This window comes from Cheilinus undulatus, linkage group 6, assembly GCF_018320785.1.
Source record: "Cheilinus undulatus linkage group 6, ASM1832078v1, whole genome shotgun sequence".
Lineage (NCBI taxonomy): Eukaryota > Metazoa > Chordata > Actinopteri > Labriformes > Labridae > Cheilinus > Cheilinus undulatus.
This window is the reverse complement of record NC_054870.1, coordinates 16,171,394-16,188,372: the sequence shown is the minus strand read 5'-3', so window position 1 is coordinate 16,188,372 and position 16,979 is coordinate 16,171,394. Positions and strand designations below refer to the sequence as shown.

The following is a 16,979-nucleotide window of genomic DNA, read 5'->3' as shown; positions in this document are numbered from 1 at the left end:
AACACCTATATCTGAAACAACTTGTTTGTTGTTGAACGTTTCATGCCCAAAAAATATATGTCAATGACAAATATAGAAGAAATAATGGAGAGCCTTATACAGTTATAAAATGGCCTTCTCACCTGGCCTTAACAACAGTAATAGGTTTAGAAAAAAATCCATTATGCTCTTGCAAAACCTCTGCAGTTTGATAAAAGCAATTTGGAATTTTAATGGATACACATTTTTATAAAATCTGTACAGTTCACTCTAACTTCATAATCACAGGTCTAGACTTCTATAAACATGATCATTCTGATAGACACAGTCTGTCTAGCTGTCATTCCCTATTTCTTTTACTGTTGTTTGTTTATCTGTCCTTTGTCAGCAGACTGTCAAAGGTGAAAAAAATCAAGAAAATAGAGGCCAGAGACAACACTGTGACAACAACATGTTCAGCCATAAGTAGAACAAGAAGAGTGGAGGTTAGAGAGTGATTAACCCAGCTCTGTCATTCACACGTTCAACGAAAAGCTCTTAAGCTTTCGCACACCCTGCAGCACAGACGTATTTAACTGTCTCTAAGATAAGCTGAGGGGACTGATTTAAAAAGATGAACTTTGACTGCTCATATCTGAGGAATTGGTAAAGTTTGACCTCATTAAACATCACAGCTTCTTTTTCTGAGAAATTAAGAGAAACAAAACAGAGTTTTACAGTAATTGATACAGGAATTTAACTCAGTCAGATGGAGAAGAAGAAAACGCTTTCTGACCATCCTAACTTCAATCTACATTAATGTAACTTCTTTACGGTCATTTTTACTGAGGCTGATACTCCATAGGAAAAGATGATTGAGGAAGAACTATGCAACCATTTGGCATCATTACCAAGACTACACTAAACAACAATATAAAAATGCTGATTTAATGTTTTTAAATTCTACAAAAAATATAGAAATCTAATGTCACTCTTCTTGCACAAAAATGTTAATCTAATAAAAACAGAATGTTTTAATATACAGACTTAAAAACTTACAACTTACAAACTTAAAAATTAGACATCCCCATCTAACCTTTCCCTCACTCTCACTCATGATGGTGATCTCATTGCATTACAAAACAGTCCGTCAATTATCCTTCAGCAGCCGTGAATATACCTGGACTTCCTGCATGAGTATCTTCTGTTTTTTGGAAGCATGGAGGAAACATGAAGAAAAGTGGCTTTAAGGGTTTTGCCTAAGTCTTCTTTAAATGAAGTCTCATTGTAGAGTGCCCTTCAGTTTGGACTGAATTAAAAACACCATTATAAGGGCTGAAATCATCAGAAGAACAGTGCAGAATGAAATCCATTCATAATTACAAGAGATATTAATAACCACAGCTGAAGGTTATGTGCTCCTCTCATTTATTCAGATGTTCCACTTAGTTCTCTTACTGATGCCTGTTTCAGACTGGGTGTGTGTGTGCTGATGTGTGTGAGTGATGACTGAAGTGTGTTTGTTCCAGCCTGCAACGCCATCGCAGCGGCTTTCATACTAGCATGTTTTTGCTGCATGTTGGCAGTATCTGCCTGCTGTCACGGCCCTGCCTATCTACTGAAATTTTACCTCAGTTTAGTCAGGAACACTCTTGTCATACATTTGACCTTTTTATTGCAGAATGAATACACAGTTTTACTTGGCAGATGCTTTGACTTTCCAGGGAGCACATGGCTAGAAACCTCCATATGGATGGATACATTAATGATAATGTGTACTGAATACAATAATATTTGTTCAAAAGAAGTTAATCCATAGTAGCATGAATCTGAATATGAGGGTGTAACAAGCTTTATGCTGTAAAGGAAGTGGCTGGGGTGGAGGAGATAACGCTTTGCCAGCAGCAGCAGCAGCTTGGTGCATCAGCATGAATGCAAGCAGGGATTAGTATGAAATATGTCATATTTGAATACACAGCTGTGTGGAGAGAAAGAGCTGTGATTGGTTGTGGGGGCTGGGAGGCAATAATAAGGATGAGTTGGCTATCAGCTGATCATAGCTGGACGTGTTACTATCGTGTCCTGCATGAACTAGCGCTGAGCTTTTGTAAATAAAATCTCCAACAAGTGACTTGTTTCATTGTATTACTGGGCTGGGAAAAACAGGCTTTTACTTTGAAAAGCACAAACTGGAAGTGTAACCATGCTTTGTGTCCTTACGATATATTCTATGAATAGGTACATAAATCTCTGCTAAATTAAGGATAATAAGCTCTCTTTTTATAATATTACTATCTATTTTAGCCTAGAGATGCACACGGTGAAAATAGGTGAGCCCTCTATTTTCTAGAACCTCACTGTTGTTGGGTGTTTTATGACTTACAGTTAAAAAAATCAAGGACTATAAAAAATTAGATCAATCGATTAAAGAAAGTTACATTTCAATGGAATCATCTATACAGGTACATGAAAACTTAAAGGGATATTTCCAAAGTTGGGTTGTATAAGGTACTCGGTACTAGCAGTGGCATTGCCCCCAGTGATTTCAGTGTGTGTTCCCTGTTTTAACCCAGTCGGCCCGGGTTCTAATCTGGCCGTGGCTCTTTCCCGCATGTCTCTCCCCAGCTTTTTCTACCTTGTTTCCAATTCTGTCCTCTGCTATCTATAAAGGCATGTAAAGCCCTAAAATAAATCTTAAAAAAAAAAAAAAAAAAACAGAAAAAGATACCAGACATAACATACAGCCCCTTTTTACCTTAGGCTAGATTCCCCAAACACATCCTGTTTAAAGGGGCAACACTCACTGAAATCTCTGGAGGCTAACGGCACTACTTTTGCCAAGCATCTCACACAACCCAACTTGAAAAATACTGAAATATCCCTTTAAAATTGGATCTGCTTTGAGGGTAGTTAACAGTTATGGAAAAGTGGACAGTTAACGCTGGGCTTTGCTATAACCACATTTGTCATAGAGTACCAGATCAGTCGACATGGACATTTTTCAAAGTAATACAGTTGCATTAGACAGTATCATCCTATAAGGGCAGTTGCTTTGCACCTTTTTACCTAAAATGTATAAATTTAAACAATTTTTGCTGAAATGTCAAGACTTGGACCCTACTTCACTGATAATACTGGTAAAAAAAATCCTCATAGTTTTCATCCTTAAAAGGTGGTCAGAGGGTTTAGTTACTCTTTAGGGCTGTGATGTCCTGTGGTTAAGACTGTTGACCTTTTCCAAATGTCTGTCCCGCCCCCGTCTGGGTGGCAAAAGGTACATGATGATCACTGAATGGAACTGACTTATTCTGTTATCATGATCTTTTGAAGCCAGCATTGTAACTGAATATGAAAGTGGATTAATTTTCCAGCACTAGTATAGATTTATCTGTCTGTATCATGTTTGAAAATAAATTGATATGTCTGTAGTACTCTGTATATTTCCAGCCCTACTGTTGAGTAAATCTCAGTATTTTCCTGGATCTCTCCAAACATTCATCTGATAATAAAAGTGTCTCGTTTTATCTCTTCACAGTCTGAACAAAGCTTTCAGAGAAGCTGCAGTCTGCACTTAACCACACAAAACGCCAGCAAGCTCAGATTATACATGAATGCAGCAGCTACTGTAAATCATTTTTTAAATCCGCAGATTATGCAACCCTTTTGTCTTACTCTCTTTATGACATCCACTTTTTTATGCAGAATATTTAACAAGATTAGTACAGAATGAGAGGGTGACGTGATGATGTTGGGCTGCTCAGACCAGCAGCAGCTGCCATATGGGTTTATTTAATCCTAAATCATGATGGATGCTCATATATGGCGACGGATTCTTTTTGATATGAGGAAGCATTTTGACATTTACATTTCAAGTGCTTAGCAGAGGCTTTTATCCAAACACAAACATAAATCCTGTGTGACAGCTGCACACTGCACGCATGACATGTAACTGAGCCACCAACATTCAAACAATGGATACATGTCTTTATGTATGTTTATGTGCAGAGGGGGTGGTGCCCATTTAATATGAAATATTAATTGAAATAAGAACCTATTCATTGATGTAGAATTCTGGCTATAAAGTGTTTTTTGTTGTTGTATATTTCTGTTTTCCTTAAAGGATTTGTAGCATCCACAAACATAGATAAATAACTTCCTAAATGTTTTATGAGCAGAAGCAGCTGGATGGAACCATTCTTTATGGCAGCGGTTCTTAACTGGTGGGTCAGGACCCAAAAAAAAAAAAAGGCTGTTGAACTGTTTTTGTGGGTTCCAAATAGTAAGGTCAGGTTTGAGAGCACATGACTGTTGAGCGCTTTGCCACATCAGCCTTGGTCCTGTACTGCTCTGGCCTCCTGATGGTCATCCTCCAGGCCTGCTCTAGGCCCATGCCCCATCATTTCAGATAGCCTCCTTGCTGACCCCTCCCTGATCCACAGGGCAGTCCTTGAGTGCAGGTCTCCAGCCCAGGAGAAGAGCGAAAAACACCTTTTTTGTCACTAAAAGCTTTTAGTGTTGCTTTCTGCCATTGTTTCAGTAAAAACACGCTGTCCAATTCTGAGAAAACTGCCGCTGTGTCTAGGCGACGACCACTCACACAACAACTAACCCTTTCTCTTGTAACTATCACATAGTCATGCCGAAGTCGGCCAGCAGAAGAGTGAAAGCCTCTTTCACATCATGAAACGCTTTAAGTGTTGTTTTTATTATTAATTTCATACAGAAACGTGGTCCAGTTCTAGTAAAACAACGCTATGCTAAAGCTACATCCGAGGAAATCGCTGCAGTGGAGGCAGCCATTACAAACAGCTTTGAGTACACAGCGCAAAGTATCATCACTCACTCACTCACTCAGTGAGGCAGGCAGGCAGCCTATTATTGATTTTGTCATGTTAGAAATTAACAAGAAGCATTTACTGTTTTTAATTGGTAACTCCATCTTATTAATAGCACAATTTTATTGGTACAATATCATTATCAGCACATATTAACATAAAATGCGTAGGGCTGACCCCTGCTGTCAGCCAAATGAATGGTTAAGATTTTAAGAATCTTTTATTTGTTTGTGGCTGGTCAAGACCATGATGTTCCGAGTTATGGCTTCAAATCAGCTGTAAAGTGTACTTTGAGATTAATTATTTGTGGGGAATGTTCTCCAAGGGCTTGCAGATCTTTAGCTGAAGGACTATGTGTATGGAAACTTTTAGAAAGAACTGCAACATTACGTTTGCAATGCCACAGAATAATGCCATGTGGTAGCAGTAACACATACTGTGTGCATCACTATCACAGTTCAAAGCCTGTTGTCCTGAGAGGGGGGCCTGACATGGCTGGTGAATTGTTAAAATGCATTTGAATTAAGTTCATTCAACTCAAGTTCACAAGTTGCAAGAAGGTAACTTGAGTTCCATCTTGTTTGTTTGAATGCAGTAAACTTAATTTAATTGCTTTTTAACAATGAAAGCATTTTTATTGTCTTTCTACAGTGCAGCCTATAATAAAATTCCTTTATCTTTATGTGTTATCATCACACATGAAATTAATGCAATATTTAATTTTTCCTCTGTTTGCAAAATTTCTAAAATACCAGTATGAATATACTTAAACTATCTAAAAACATTTTCATGGTGTAAAATGCAGTAAGGCTTGTTTAAAGTTCCCGATTACTGCTGAAAATCACTGTTATCAGTGGTGGAGAGTTAGAGTTGTATTTAATGATTTTGTCATGTTAGAAATGAACAAGAAGCATTTACTGTTTTTAACTGGTAGCTCCATCTTATTAATAGCACAGTATTATTGGCACAATATCGTTATCAGCAGATATTAGCATAAAATGTTAATTATTGGCAGAAAAAAAATATTCTGATGAAATTTTGAATTTGAAATCAGCCTTTATGAACAGTAAATATTGGTTGTACAAAATGCCAGATGTGTTTTTCTTTAGTCATCATCATTTCTTACACTTTGAAGTTTGTTTTAAGCACTGGAATGTGTGAATTTGTTCATCTTCAAACATTAAATTGTATTTTAAGGTTTTTAGGTCAGAATTACATTTAAAAATCGGTATAGCCTAGAATTATTTTGTGAATATCGGCATGTTAGATATTGGCTAAAATATACTATTGAGCACCCCTACTTATCAAAAATGTAGAAAGAATTCATAAATGATTTTCCACAGTGTCTCTTTCCCTCCTTGCAGCAGTAGTGGTGTAATCCCTGATAATTTTGAAAGCCTATTCATCATCTACTGTCATGATTTTAATCTGGCAGAGGCAGGCCGTTTGTGATCATTTGTTTTTAAGCAAAAGGAGCATCCATCACGTGCTGAATGTCCAACAGCTTGCAGCAGAAGTATAAACTTTCAAATGAAGCTCATAACTAGCTTTGTGGTACCCCTTATCTCTAATTACAGCAAAAGGCTGCTTACTCAAAGAAAGTCTGGGTAAGTTGAACATAGTGCTGCGCTGTGTGTACTTTAGTTAACAATACAATAAATAAAAGGTTTCAAAATGTAACCTGACTCTAACTATATCAACATGTCAGCCAGTCCTGACTATAGAAAGAGTTAGCTGTATATCACAGAGGGAAGTGAGGCTTTGTTATGATTGGTATTTACATAAAGTCAAACAGATATCCACACTGCATGCTCGTGATTTACACGCTCAAAAACACACCAACATCTCTGGTGTGAGTCCAGCTGGCCAGTGTCCACCCCTGTGTTTGTTGGCCAGATTCACCGAGACTCTAATCTGTGAATTAGAAACACAAAGACTCCTCTGACGCTCCAAAAGAATGATCAGGACTGTTGTTGTGGTTATTTTTGGGGCTGTGGGATTGGCTATAGACGGCTCTCATCAGTATGCCTCTGAGCATGTGTGGTGAGAGAGTGTATTTGATTTTTAAGGCTGAGTGTGTGTATGAATATGCAAACAATACGTGTCAGATGTGAGACGATACAGTGACTGAACTTAATTGTTTTCTTCCCTCCGTGCTGCTACTCTTTGTTTGGATCCATGCTTTGTCTCTGTGTGTTTTTGTGTGTATGTTCGAGTGTGTGTTGTTTTGGCACAGGCCGTCCTGGCTGTGATGGTTCAGTGGGAAACACATTCCTCTAAGAGAGACTGAAGCAGTTGTTTTCTGACAGACTTTTCCAACTGAGAGGATGCACACTTCTTACTGGCTGACTGACTCTGTAGCTCCTTTACAAATACAACAAACTCCTGAAAATTTCCTGACCTTGCCCGGAAGACAAAGGCATGAGTAAAGAGTAACTAAACATCAGTGTTTTGTCTGAGGGGCTTCTAACCTGGAATTTAAAAAATGCCTCTAAAACATCATGGGCAGTGCTGGGAAATGCCCCCCTGACAACCTGTGAACTCACGCACAATCACGGAAACAGTGGTGACGTCAGCATACGATGAGCAGTCAGGATCACTCTGGTGTGGCCAAGCTGGGGCAAGATTTTAGTCTCACAGTCTAATATAGTGCCATTGTGTAGCATGAACCAGCCTCAAAGCCATGAGAGATGCTTTGCTAAGTGAGCACACTTGCTGTATGTTGCTGTTATTACACACATTAAACTTGAAGAGGAAACAACACACCATATACCTCACTGCTGTGCTTCATATGAAAGTATCTGTAAAGTGATCATAAATCCTTATTTTAGGTTTGTTGTTCGACAGGTCACTATGTTATGAACCACCTGGCCAAATTTCAGTCATGAAAACCATCTCTAATTTTATAAAATTAAGCCTCTAAATTATGAAAAGTGAGGAAGTAAATTCTGCTCTTGGGTGGTGTGGGCATGTTGCTTGAATGAGCTGAAGCCATGGCCACTCACAAGAAATACGACCCTCTTAAATAAAAAAAAACATGCCTCTGCTCAGAGCGCAGCTGCCTGGCTATGTGCCAGGGCAGAGAGAAAAAAGTAGGGGGTTAGATTTACTGTTTTCTGGCACAAATCTCTCTGTTATGGTACTTTTGATGACCTGTAGGCCACTGTGGCTGATAGATTTAAGAAATGTACCTCACAGTGAACAAAAACAACATGGAGCAGGCTGCTAACTTTCAATGAATACAGTGACATAACCCATACAACAGACTCTATTGAGATGAACTGCTTGATGATTTAATATCATTGTAGCTTTAGGAGGTCGGGGTAATTCCCCATCCCCATTCCCCAAGACTGGTGGTGTCATGGGCTCCTATAATTGCTCTGATAAATAAGCCAAACCAGAAAAGATGTGAACAATTTTCTAACAGTTGAATTAAAAAATTTAGACACACATAGGCACATATGCCCCTTTTCCACCAACTCAACTCAACTCAACTCAGCTCAAACTTTATTTATAAAGCACGTTTAAAACAACCAGAGTTGACCAAAGTGCTGTACAGATCAAAAGCAGCACAGATACAATACCAAGATACATAAACATAGTGCAAATATATAGAAGAAAAAAAAAGTTAATAATTTAGTTAAGATTTTGCCAGATGTCCACTCAACCTTGATTAAAAGCCAGATAGAAGAGGTGTGTCTTTAGACATGATTTAAAAACCTCGATTGATCACGCGGAGCGGATATGCCAGGGCAAGTTGTTCCAGAGCCGAGGGGCAGCCGCCACAAAGACTCGGTCACCTTTGGTTTTTACCTTGTTTTGGGGGTGACCAACAACAACTGACTAGACGATCTCAGTGTTCTGACAGAGACATGGTAATGGAGAAGCTCGGTCAGGTACTGGGGGACTAGGCCATTAAGAGCTTTAAAAACAAACAATAAAAAGCCAGTTCCAGTTATAGCTAGAGCTGGTTCAGAGTTGGTTCAGTTTAAGAACCGTCTGCTTTTCTTGAGGCTGGAGCTGGCGTCTACATCATATACACCATCATGTCACTGTAAATGTCACTGTCTCCACAGGCCCTGCACATAAACCCGTTCTTTCCTCTGGACCAGCATGTTTCCATGCCGGAACTTCTTCTGTCCAACAGCCAGTTTTTTGGCTGTGGAAAACCAAAGAACTGGTGCTAGGTGAAGCACTGGCTCCCAACCAGCACTGGAACTGGTTTGGTTGAAAAAGGGTAAAACATGACCTGCATCTGGATTAACCAATAGAAAAAATTCAATTGCAGTAGCCAAGTTTCAGCCTGTAGAGGGCAGTCACTCTGCATATTTTCAGCACAATATAAAGGATTTAAAAGTGTCAATATTTGGACCCAAATTGATCAATATCTCGAAATACCCATACGTAGACATACATAGGTTTTGAGCTGAAAAGATTGGTCTAGGGGTTTAGTTACTCTTTAAAACAGATGTTTTCCTAACAAGGAAGTGGTTAGGTTAAGGGTCAGGTTTATGTTTGGGTTAGGGTTAGGCCATGACACAGGGTAAAGTGCAGAGTTTTGCTCTCTTAGTTGGGATTACAATATTTTCTTCTATTTTTTGTCTCTTGTGTTAAAGGTCGTATTGTTGCAGTGGTGATGAGAAGACAGAAACAACCTCTGTGATAAGACACTTATCCTCTTCTTCCTCATGTATGCTCTGACCAGCTGCCCTCACCAACACCCAAACCAACTTAGTGTTTGGAGATGTGAGTGTCCGGCAGGGATAATCTGCTGTGGGTAAAGAGCTGTTCCTGAAATCATCAGGGTCTGAATGTCCTGAAATTATCAACAAAATGCCAGGAGTTCATGTGCGAAAGAGGCTTATTTTGGCATTTGTGGTGTTGGAACCAGATTAAGTTAAGAGCCAACCTTTTGCAGCCTTAAAAGAAGTGAGAAAAAAAAAAACAAGAATAAATTCTTAGACTGTGTTTGGTCGGTCCAGATGCCATTTGTCATGTTTGCTGTTTGAGGGTAAAGGACAGAAAAATCCATCTGATGAGGGTCTGATCCTGCTGTGTTTCATATTATGGTGTATGGATTTGTATGGATTCATTTTCTCATCAATAAGTCCTAAACATGTAAATTGAACCGCTTTCTTATTAATGCATGTTAGAGTTGTTTTAACACCGATATCAGTCTTCTCTGTAGCCTTAAATGAGATATTGGATTTTGTTGTTGTTTTTAAGTATCCTGTAGTTTTTAAAGCCTTATACAACCAATAAAAGGCTCCTTACAGAGGAATATTATTTTATTTAAAGACCTCTGTCTCAGGGAGATACATACTTAGTAACTGCTGTTTAGAAAATTCCTATTGTAATGGCTAACTGTGCTACAGCTGATAGCAGAGTATCTTTAGTGTTCACACATGTAGCCAATGATCTGCAGGCTGTGAAAGTCTGCATGTTCCTGTAGGAGAGGTCTTTAGTAGTTACTCTCTTATTTTGGCTTTTTTGGTTTTACAAATTTAAATATTTAAATTATAAAAGTTAACTAAAACTAACTAAACAACTAAAACTAAATGTAAAAATCATTTTAGTTAACTGAAATTACATAAAGATTAAGTTTTACAGAAAAAAAAAACAGTAAGAAAACTTAATTCTGTGTTTACAAAAATAATGTAAACATTTGAGCCAAAATATCCTTTAAGTCTCTTTTTTTTGAGGAACCCTGCACGATCAGACAAATTCACCTTATAGGATAGATTTGTATCTCTCATGTGTATTGAACTATAAACTCACTATCTACATGTGGGGTGAATTTGAGCTCATAAACTCAGTACGGACCAGAACATGGTGGCATCCTTGTGAGTTTTTGTGCTCAAATTTACTCAAAATGCTGATTTCTAGTGAGTTTTCCTGTTCAGTTACATATCAGAGATACAAATATCTATCCAACTAGGTGAACTTGTTTGATCATGTTCCTGTTAAAGCAGCAGACTGACCGACCGTACACCCAACCCTGGAGAGAGTTAAATGGCCAGATTTGATTGAGGAAGACTTCACACAGTGGTCATTTTGGGTCTTGAGTTGTATTCAAACATCAGATTTGACATTAAGAAAAAATAAAATAAAAGTTTAGCATGTTGAATATGTTTTAAAAAATGTTATTTTTACTTTTTGACCCTTTTGGGTCTCATTATAACATTATAATTAATAAAAACTAAACTTAAATAAAGCATTTATAACATAAAACGTAAACTTAAAAAGTCATGAAAATTAAACTGAAATTTCAAAACTAAATAAACTAATTGAAAATACTAAACTATTATAACCTTGGTCCACAGTAACAAACACGTATTTTAAATCATTATCTAATTTTCAGGATGATGTAAACATGGTTTTGAGAAGATGGAGAATGAAATGATAATGGTGTTTAATGACTGCTGCCCTGTTCTCATTTTTTTTCAGCCCTCCAGGCCTCTGCACTGTCACCTGACTAAATGCTATGAATAAGGGCCATCAAGATTAATGGCATTAATCGCCACTAATTTGCCAATCGCCTTAAGTAAGGTCCACAGTGAATGCATTATTTTTTCCTAACAGCGATACATCACATGCCTTTATTTTCCTTTATTACAGCGCACTTTGGCTAAACCACTGCAGCGTCTGTCTGCAGCCACAAGGCTGTAGAATCAGTCCCCCACTGCTCCTTAATCTCTCATTTAAGTTTAGGATCTCACAGACAGCTCACTGGACAAGTCAGAAATCATCTGCAACGTGTGATATCAAATATTTACCTTTTTACTGTCCTCTTGTTTCATCTTTGATTTTTTTCTGTGGTTAAGTTCATGTTAAAATCTTCAGTCAATGAAAGCAGCTCGGTATCCAAACAGGATGCCAGTTACCGCAGATAAAGACAGTAGAAAAATCCCAGATGAACCAAAACAGATGCAAGATAGTGACATTTTAAAATGCCCTGAAAGGATGTGATTAATTGGGATTAACTACAGATATTCTGAGATTAATTATAGCCTAATTAAAAATATAATCCTTGGACTGCTGTGAATGGCCATAACTCCCATTGAGGTCACCGGGGTCAGGACCTCTTTATTTTTCTAAGGTGTGTACCTAAAATAAATTTATGTTGGGTGGAAATGGCACAGACATTAACTGCTAAGAGAACAACTCACTCCTGCAATGTGAGTGAGTGATGAAGTGAATGCTCTTGTTTGCAATATGCAATCTTTTGTAAATGCAGAGGATGCAGTAGCTGAACAAAAGTTGAAGGAAAAAAATAAGTGAAGAACAAAACAGTTTCCTAAAATAAAGGTGAAGTTAAAGCTGTTTGACTCTATAAAACTCTATAAACTCTATTGAAGGGTAGGTTTTGGTTCAGCCGACTCTGATCATGGGGAAACAGTTAACTTAAGAATTTTGCCTCAAAACTTCAAATTAATTTAGTTTTAGTAAAATCTGGTGGAAAAATACACCAGAATAGTGAAAAAAAGCTTGTGAAAAAATGCTACCATATACTTTTTACATCACCCAGCTGTATGTCTTAGATAAATTGGATTTAAAATGAAATTAAAGCTAAAACAAATGTAGCCAATTTATTATTTTTGCTGATTGAATTTAAGGATTTGACTGACGGTATAGACGCCCAAACATTTCCGTTTAGGTCGTCCTCTCTGTTTTCACCATTATTCCATGGTGGCAGCTCCACATCTCAGTTTTTCTGTTTTTGTTTCTTTTTCTTGCCCCCACTGTCTCTGTGCTGCTGTCACTTCCTATGAGCCGACAGGCCAGTGTTGTGTTTGGGCCACACGGGGCAGGCTGAGGCTGAAGCCGCCTGACTCACAACCTCACGGCTGTTGAGAGACAGAATGTCACTGCACATTGGGCAGCCTTCATGTTACACAGCCTACATCGAACACACAGCAAACAAACGTACAGAGGGAAAGCACACAAACCAAGAAAACGGAGCAGACCTCAGATACACACTCATAAATACATACACGCTGGATATGGGGCTATTTTTAGCCTGGCTGGTCGTGTGTGGACTCACATGCAACATGAAATGCACATGATGGCTGTGAATAAATGTGTGTCATATTTTGGCATGTTGTGATCGGCCGTGCTGCGGGGCAGTGATGGATTCATGTTGTCACCTCTGTCAGGTTGAGGATGGAGGAACAGAGTGGTGTCAAAGTGATATCTCACTCAGGGCTGCTTCACACTGAGCACGTGCAGATCACTTGATCCAAACTGCAGGACACCTCTTCCTTTGATTCAGATGTTAGTTGGAGCATGGCGGTGTCGTGCTAGCTGACCACGAGTGAAGTCAAATATGTTTTCATATGAAGGTTGGTAAGCCTTAACCTGGTGCCTCTCCCTATGTGATACCTGTGTTACCTGAGCTTCCGTGGATGGGTACAGGACTGTCCTGTCTGTGGAGATGTTTGTGCCTGGATAACTCTGGTGACTCAGTTCATATGGTGATAACTGACACCAGCAGTAGCGGTCTTGTCCCGCCAGCCATGATGAACCTCTGTTTGGTAGGGGGAAATGAAAATAGAAGTTGCATCATTTCAAAGCATCAGCTTTCAGAACACATGTACAGTATGTACTAATTAAGTCATATGCAGTTTGAAAAATTGCCCCGTCCCGACGCACACAAACACTTGAGCTATGTTTAAATTTATCAGTAGTGCATCTGTTCATATTAAAGCATGATGCATGTCATTTCTAATGAAATCACCATCTGAATCAGTGATTTCATCCATTCAAGGTATTTGGAGCATATATTTAGCAAGGGGCGACTAGTATTTTTTTGTTTTTTTATGGGCCAATTAGGATACAGATTATTAGAAGTGTGTGAAACTAATAACCAATATTGGAATCAATATGAATTTTCTACAGCTAGGGTTGCCCTTGTCGATTATTTTCTTATTGATTATTTCCTTGATTAGTTGATTGATCCATAGATTATTTTGGTGTGAACAAGATATTTTTTTGTTGTTGTTTTTTTTTTTTATGTAATTGATGTGGCAACAAATTTTGCCAATAAATTTCAAGCACTTGTCATTTATATTTATATATTTTTTTACTCTTCTCTTTAACACAAATATGCATGACATGATGGCAAAACAACAAATGTGTGGACAGCTCAGCAGACATCTGCGGTGTATAAGGATTTGGGCTCTCATAAAGAAAAAAAAAAATCCTCCAAGTTGCCTTTTCCTGTTTGGAAAAAAACAAACTTGAAAGCATATGAAAATAAAGTTAATGTACATAATTTTTAAATTAGCATCATCTCCTATTCAAAACTGTGCAAGACATACAAAAAAATCCTAGAAATCTAGACTTAATAACAAAAATACATCTAATCAATAAATGATGTAATAACCTATACATTTTTTTACCTTAAAACTTGAAAACTGAAAGGATTTACTTATTGTAATGACACTCAAAGACAAAAACAGCGACATTTAGAGACACTTACTTAAACATGTCTAACAAAGTAAAGAGCTAACGTAGAACAACAATGTGAAGGCAACCTGGTGTTATGTTAGTGTAGCATGCAGAAATGATATGGGGGACATATGAAATAATTACAAGGACATTAATACATTCATTTTGATTAGGAACATTTACATACTTTATATTCAGTCAGGGATAAAACGTAAACTACTTATACTTACAGTCAGCTTACTTACTTGCCGTTTTGCTCCGCTCCTCTGCGGTCTTGTCAACTCGCCTTGATGCTTTTCTTTTGAGGTGCTCAAACATAGCGGAGGTCCTACTTTGATACCCCGTTTCAACTCTAAAGCTCGCTAGTCGTCCAACTAGTCAAAACACTTTTGCACCGCAGGACACATCTACCCATTCACACTGATACACTCTGACATTCATCCACTGATGGCTATGGAGAATTGGCCATCAGCATTAGCTAATCCCATTCATACACTTCCACATCCATTTACACACCACTGCCTAAGCAGGGGGAGCCAACTGGGGTGAAGTGTCTTGCCCAGGACACATCAACATGTGACTGCTGGGGATCAAACCCACGACCTTCCAATTCTACTTACTGAGCCAGAGTCGCACATGGTGAAAACAAAAATGCATAGGACACTTTTTGCAGTGAAGCAAAAGTAGTGTACATTTGAATTAATTGATTTTGGCCAATTATTAGTAAAATAAAATGTTGATATGAATAATCGTCTAAATCCTTAGTTTTCAACTAGTGGGTTGGGACCCAAAAGTGGGTCACAAAGCCATTCTCAGTGGGTCACAGATGTGTGCCTAGAAAAATACAAGTTAATAAGTCTATGATGTGCTTTTATTCTGAAGGCTATGTCTCCATCCATTTGTTTTGTCACATCCTTTGTTCCAGCTCAAGTCCAAAATTTCTCATTTTTAATGAAAAACATTTGGTTATATAACACGTTATAAATTTGGGAGGTGGTGGTGGGTCCTGGTGCTCGATCAGTTGAGAATCACTGGTCTAAATACCAAATATCAGCATCATTGATAAGCCAACTGGCCTCCCACCTATATTTGATATCCACTTAAAAATATAACTAAATCTTCCTTTTTTGGTTGCATTTGGAGCAACACTATTTCCACTTTAAAACAACTGATTTTTTGCTTCTTATCCTTTCGCTCTTGTGTGCCTTCTGTGTTTGCACACTGCCTTGTAGTCTCATGCCCTTATATGGACATTAAAGGGGCGTTTCTCTATGCTAATTAGGAGGAATGTGCATGTACTTCCAGCTTATGAGCACCTGTCATTCATCAATTTAAGAATACAGGTGAGAACAATACAGCGGTTTAGCATGTTGATCCATGGCGTCCACTCCACTCCATGCCCCCTCAGCAGTATGGCTCATTATAATATCTATACAGATATTCAGAGGTGTTAATCTAATCTAACAAACAGTTGTCAGGGGTTTACGTTCTCTTTTAAATATTGCTCAACTTGGTTCATTCAGCTTTCCGTTTAATAACACCTTACCGAAATAAGCCTCAATAATAAAGTTGAATGTTGTTGATTTAAACAATGAAATCCAGTCAAGAAAAAAATGTAATTTTTCAATAGAAACCCAAAAAAGTTGCCTATATTGTGCAGCATTAACTTCTAATCTTTGTCTTCCCTTTGCTGTAGGATGTTTATATATTATAAGCATCTAGAGTTTAATGGAAGATCCCTGACAGGCAAAAGCTGCTAAAACTAAGAAGGTAAAAAAAACAACAGATCATAAAAGATGTGGCACGACTTATGCTCCATTTTCTTGTGTATAATTCATACAACTGATCCCATTTTTCTTCTCTGTGCCTCCTTCCTGGAAATTAAATTCAGTCCTCTGCTTGACTTAAATCCCTGCTGGTCACCTTGATTTAATTTTTTTGTTTATTTTTCTTTGTTTGTTTGAGCGAGTCCCTCAGGATATCTTCCTCTCTCATCTGAAATTCATTTTTCATATTTATGTTTTTTCTCTCTCTCTCTTTCTCTGCAGCCATTCACGAGTTCCCCAGAGATTATTTCACCAACCAGGAGCGCATCGATGGAGCTGTGGGCCTGCACGTCCTCTGTGTGAGTCTCACCTGCAGCACTGTTTAATATACACACTGTTAGGAACAGGTGTCAGTGTTTACGTAGCCCTGAACATTTCCCTTGTCATTTTCACATTCGACATCATTGTTTTGTACCATGCCTGAACATGATTGCCCCCTAGAAGGTGGCAGTATGCACATAGATGGTTTGCAGATCTGCTAAGACGACGAAAGAAGATGAAGCAGCAATGGCAATGACTTCTATCATCAACTATGTGCAGACACTTGAGTCCATCCTGCAAGCTATTATGGATGTTTAATTATTATGGAGATGAGTACCCTCAAATTCCTCATACTCAAACTGATTACTTTGCCTTTATTTAGTTAATTCGCTGGTCATTTCAATATTAATCGGGAGTTTTCTTTGCTTCTATGAAGAGTTAGTGCATGAGGAAGTTTATATTTTCTAGACAGATAAAATTATATGGTTTTCCTCCTCAAAAGGTAACTTTTCTTCATCTATGGTGTTGTTTTACCTCTGCGACCCCCTGACCGAATGATGACCTTTAGCTCATGCCACAGGAAGAAAGAGAAGTAATGTTCATGCAGTGGTGAGATTAACTGTAGGAAGATGGACCGGGGCGTGTGCAG

General features: G+C 38.2%; 1 protein-coding gene across 1 annotated transcript in view; it reads left to right on the top strand.

The window, feature by feature from the left end:
* Positions 1-16,979, top strand: part of slc24a3 (solute carrier family 24 member 3) — a 173,850-nt gene that overhangs the window by 119,359 nt on the left and 37,512 nt on the right. The window contains exon 3 of the mRNA XM_041789827.1: positions 16,292-16,368. Coding sequence (XP_041645761.1) covers positions 16,292-16,368 — 77 coding nt within the window. The remainder of the gene's footprint in view (positions 1-16,291; positions 16,369-16,979) is intronic.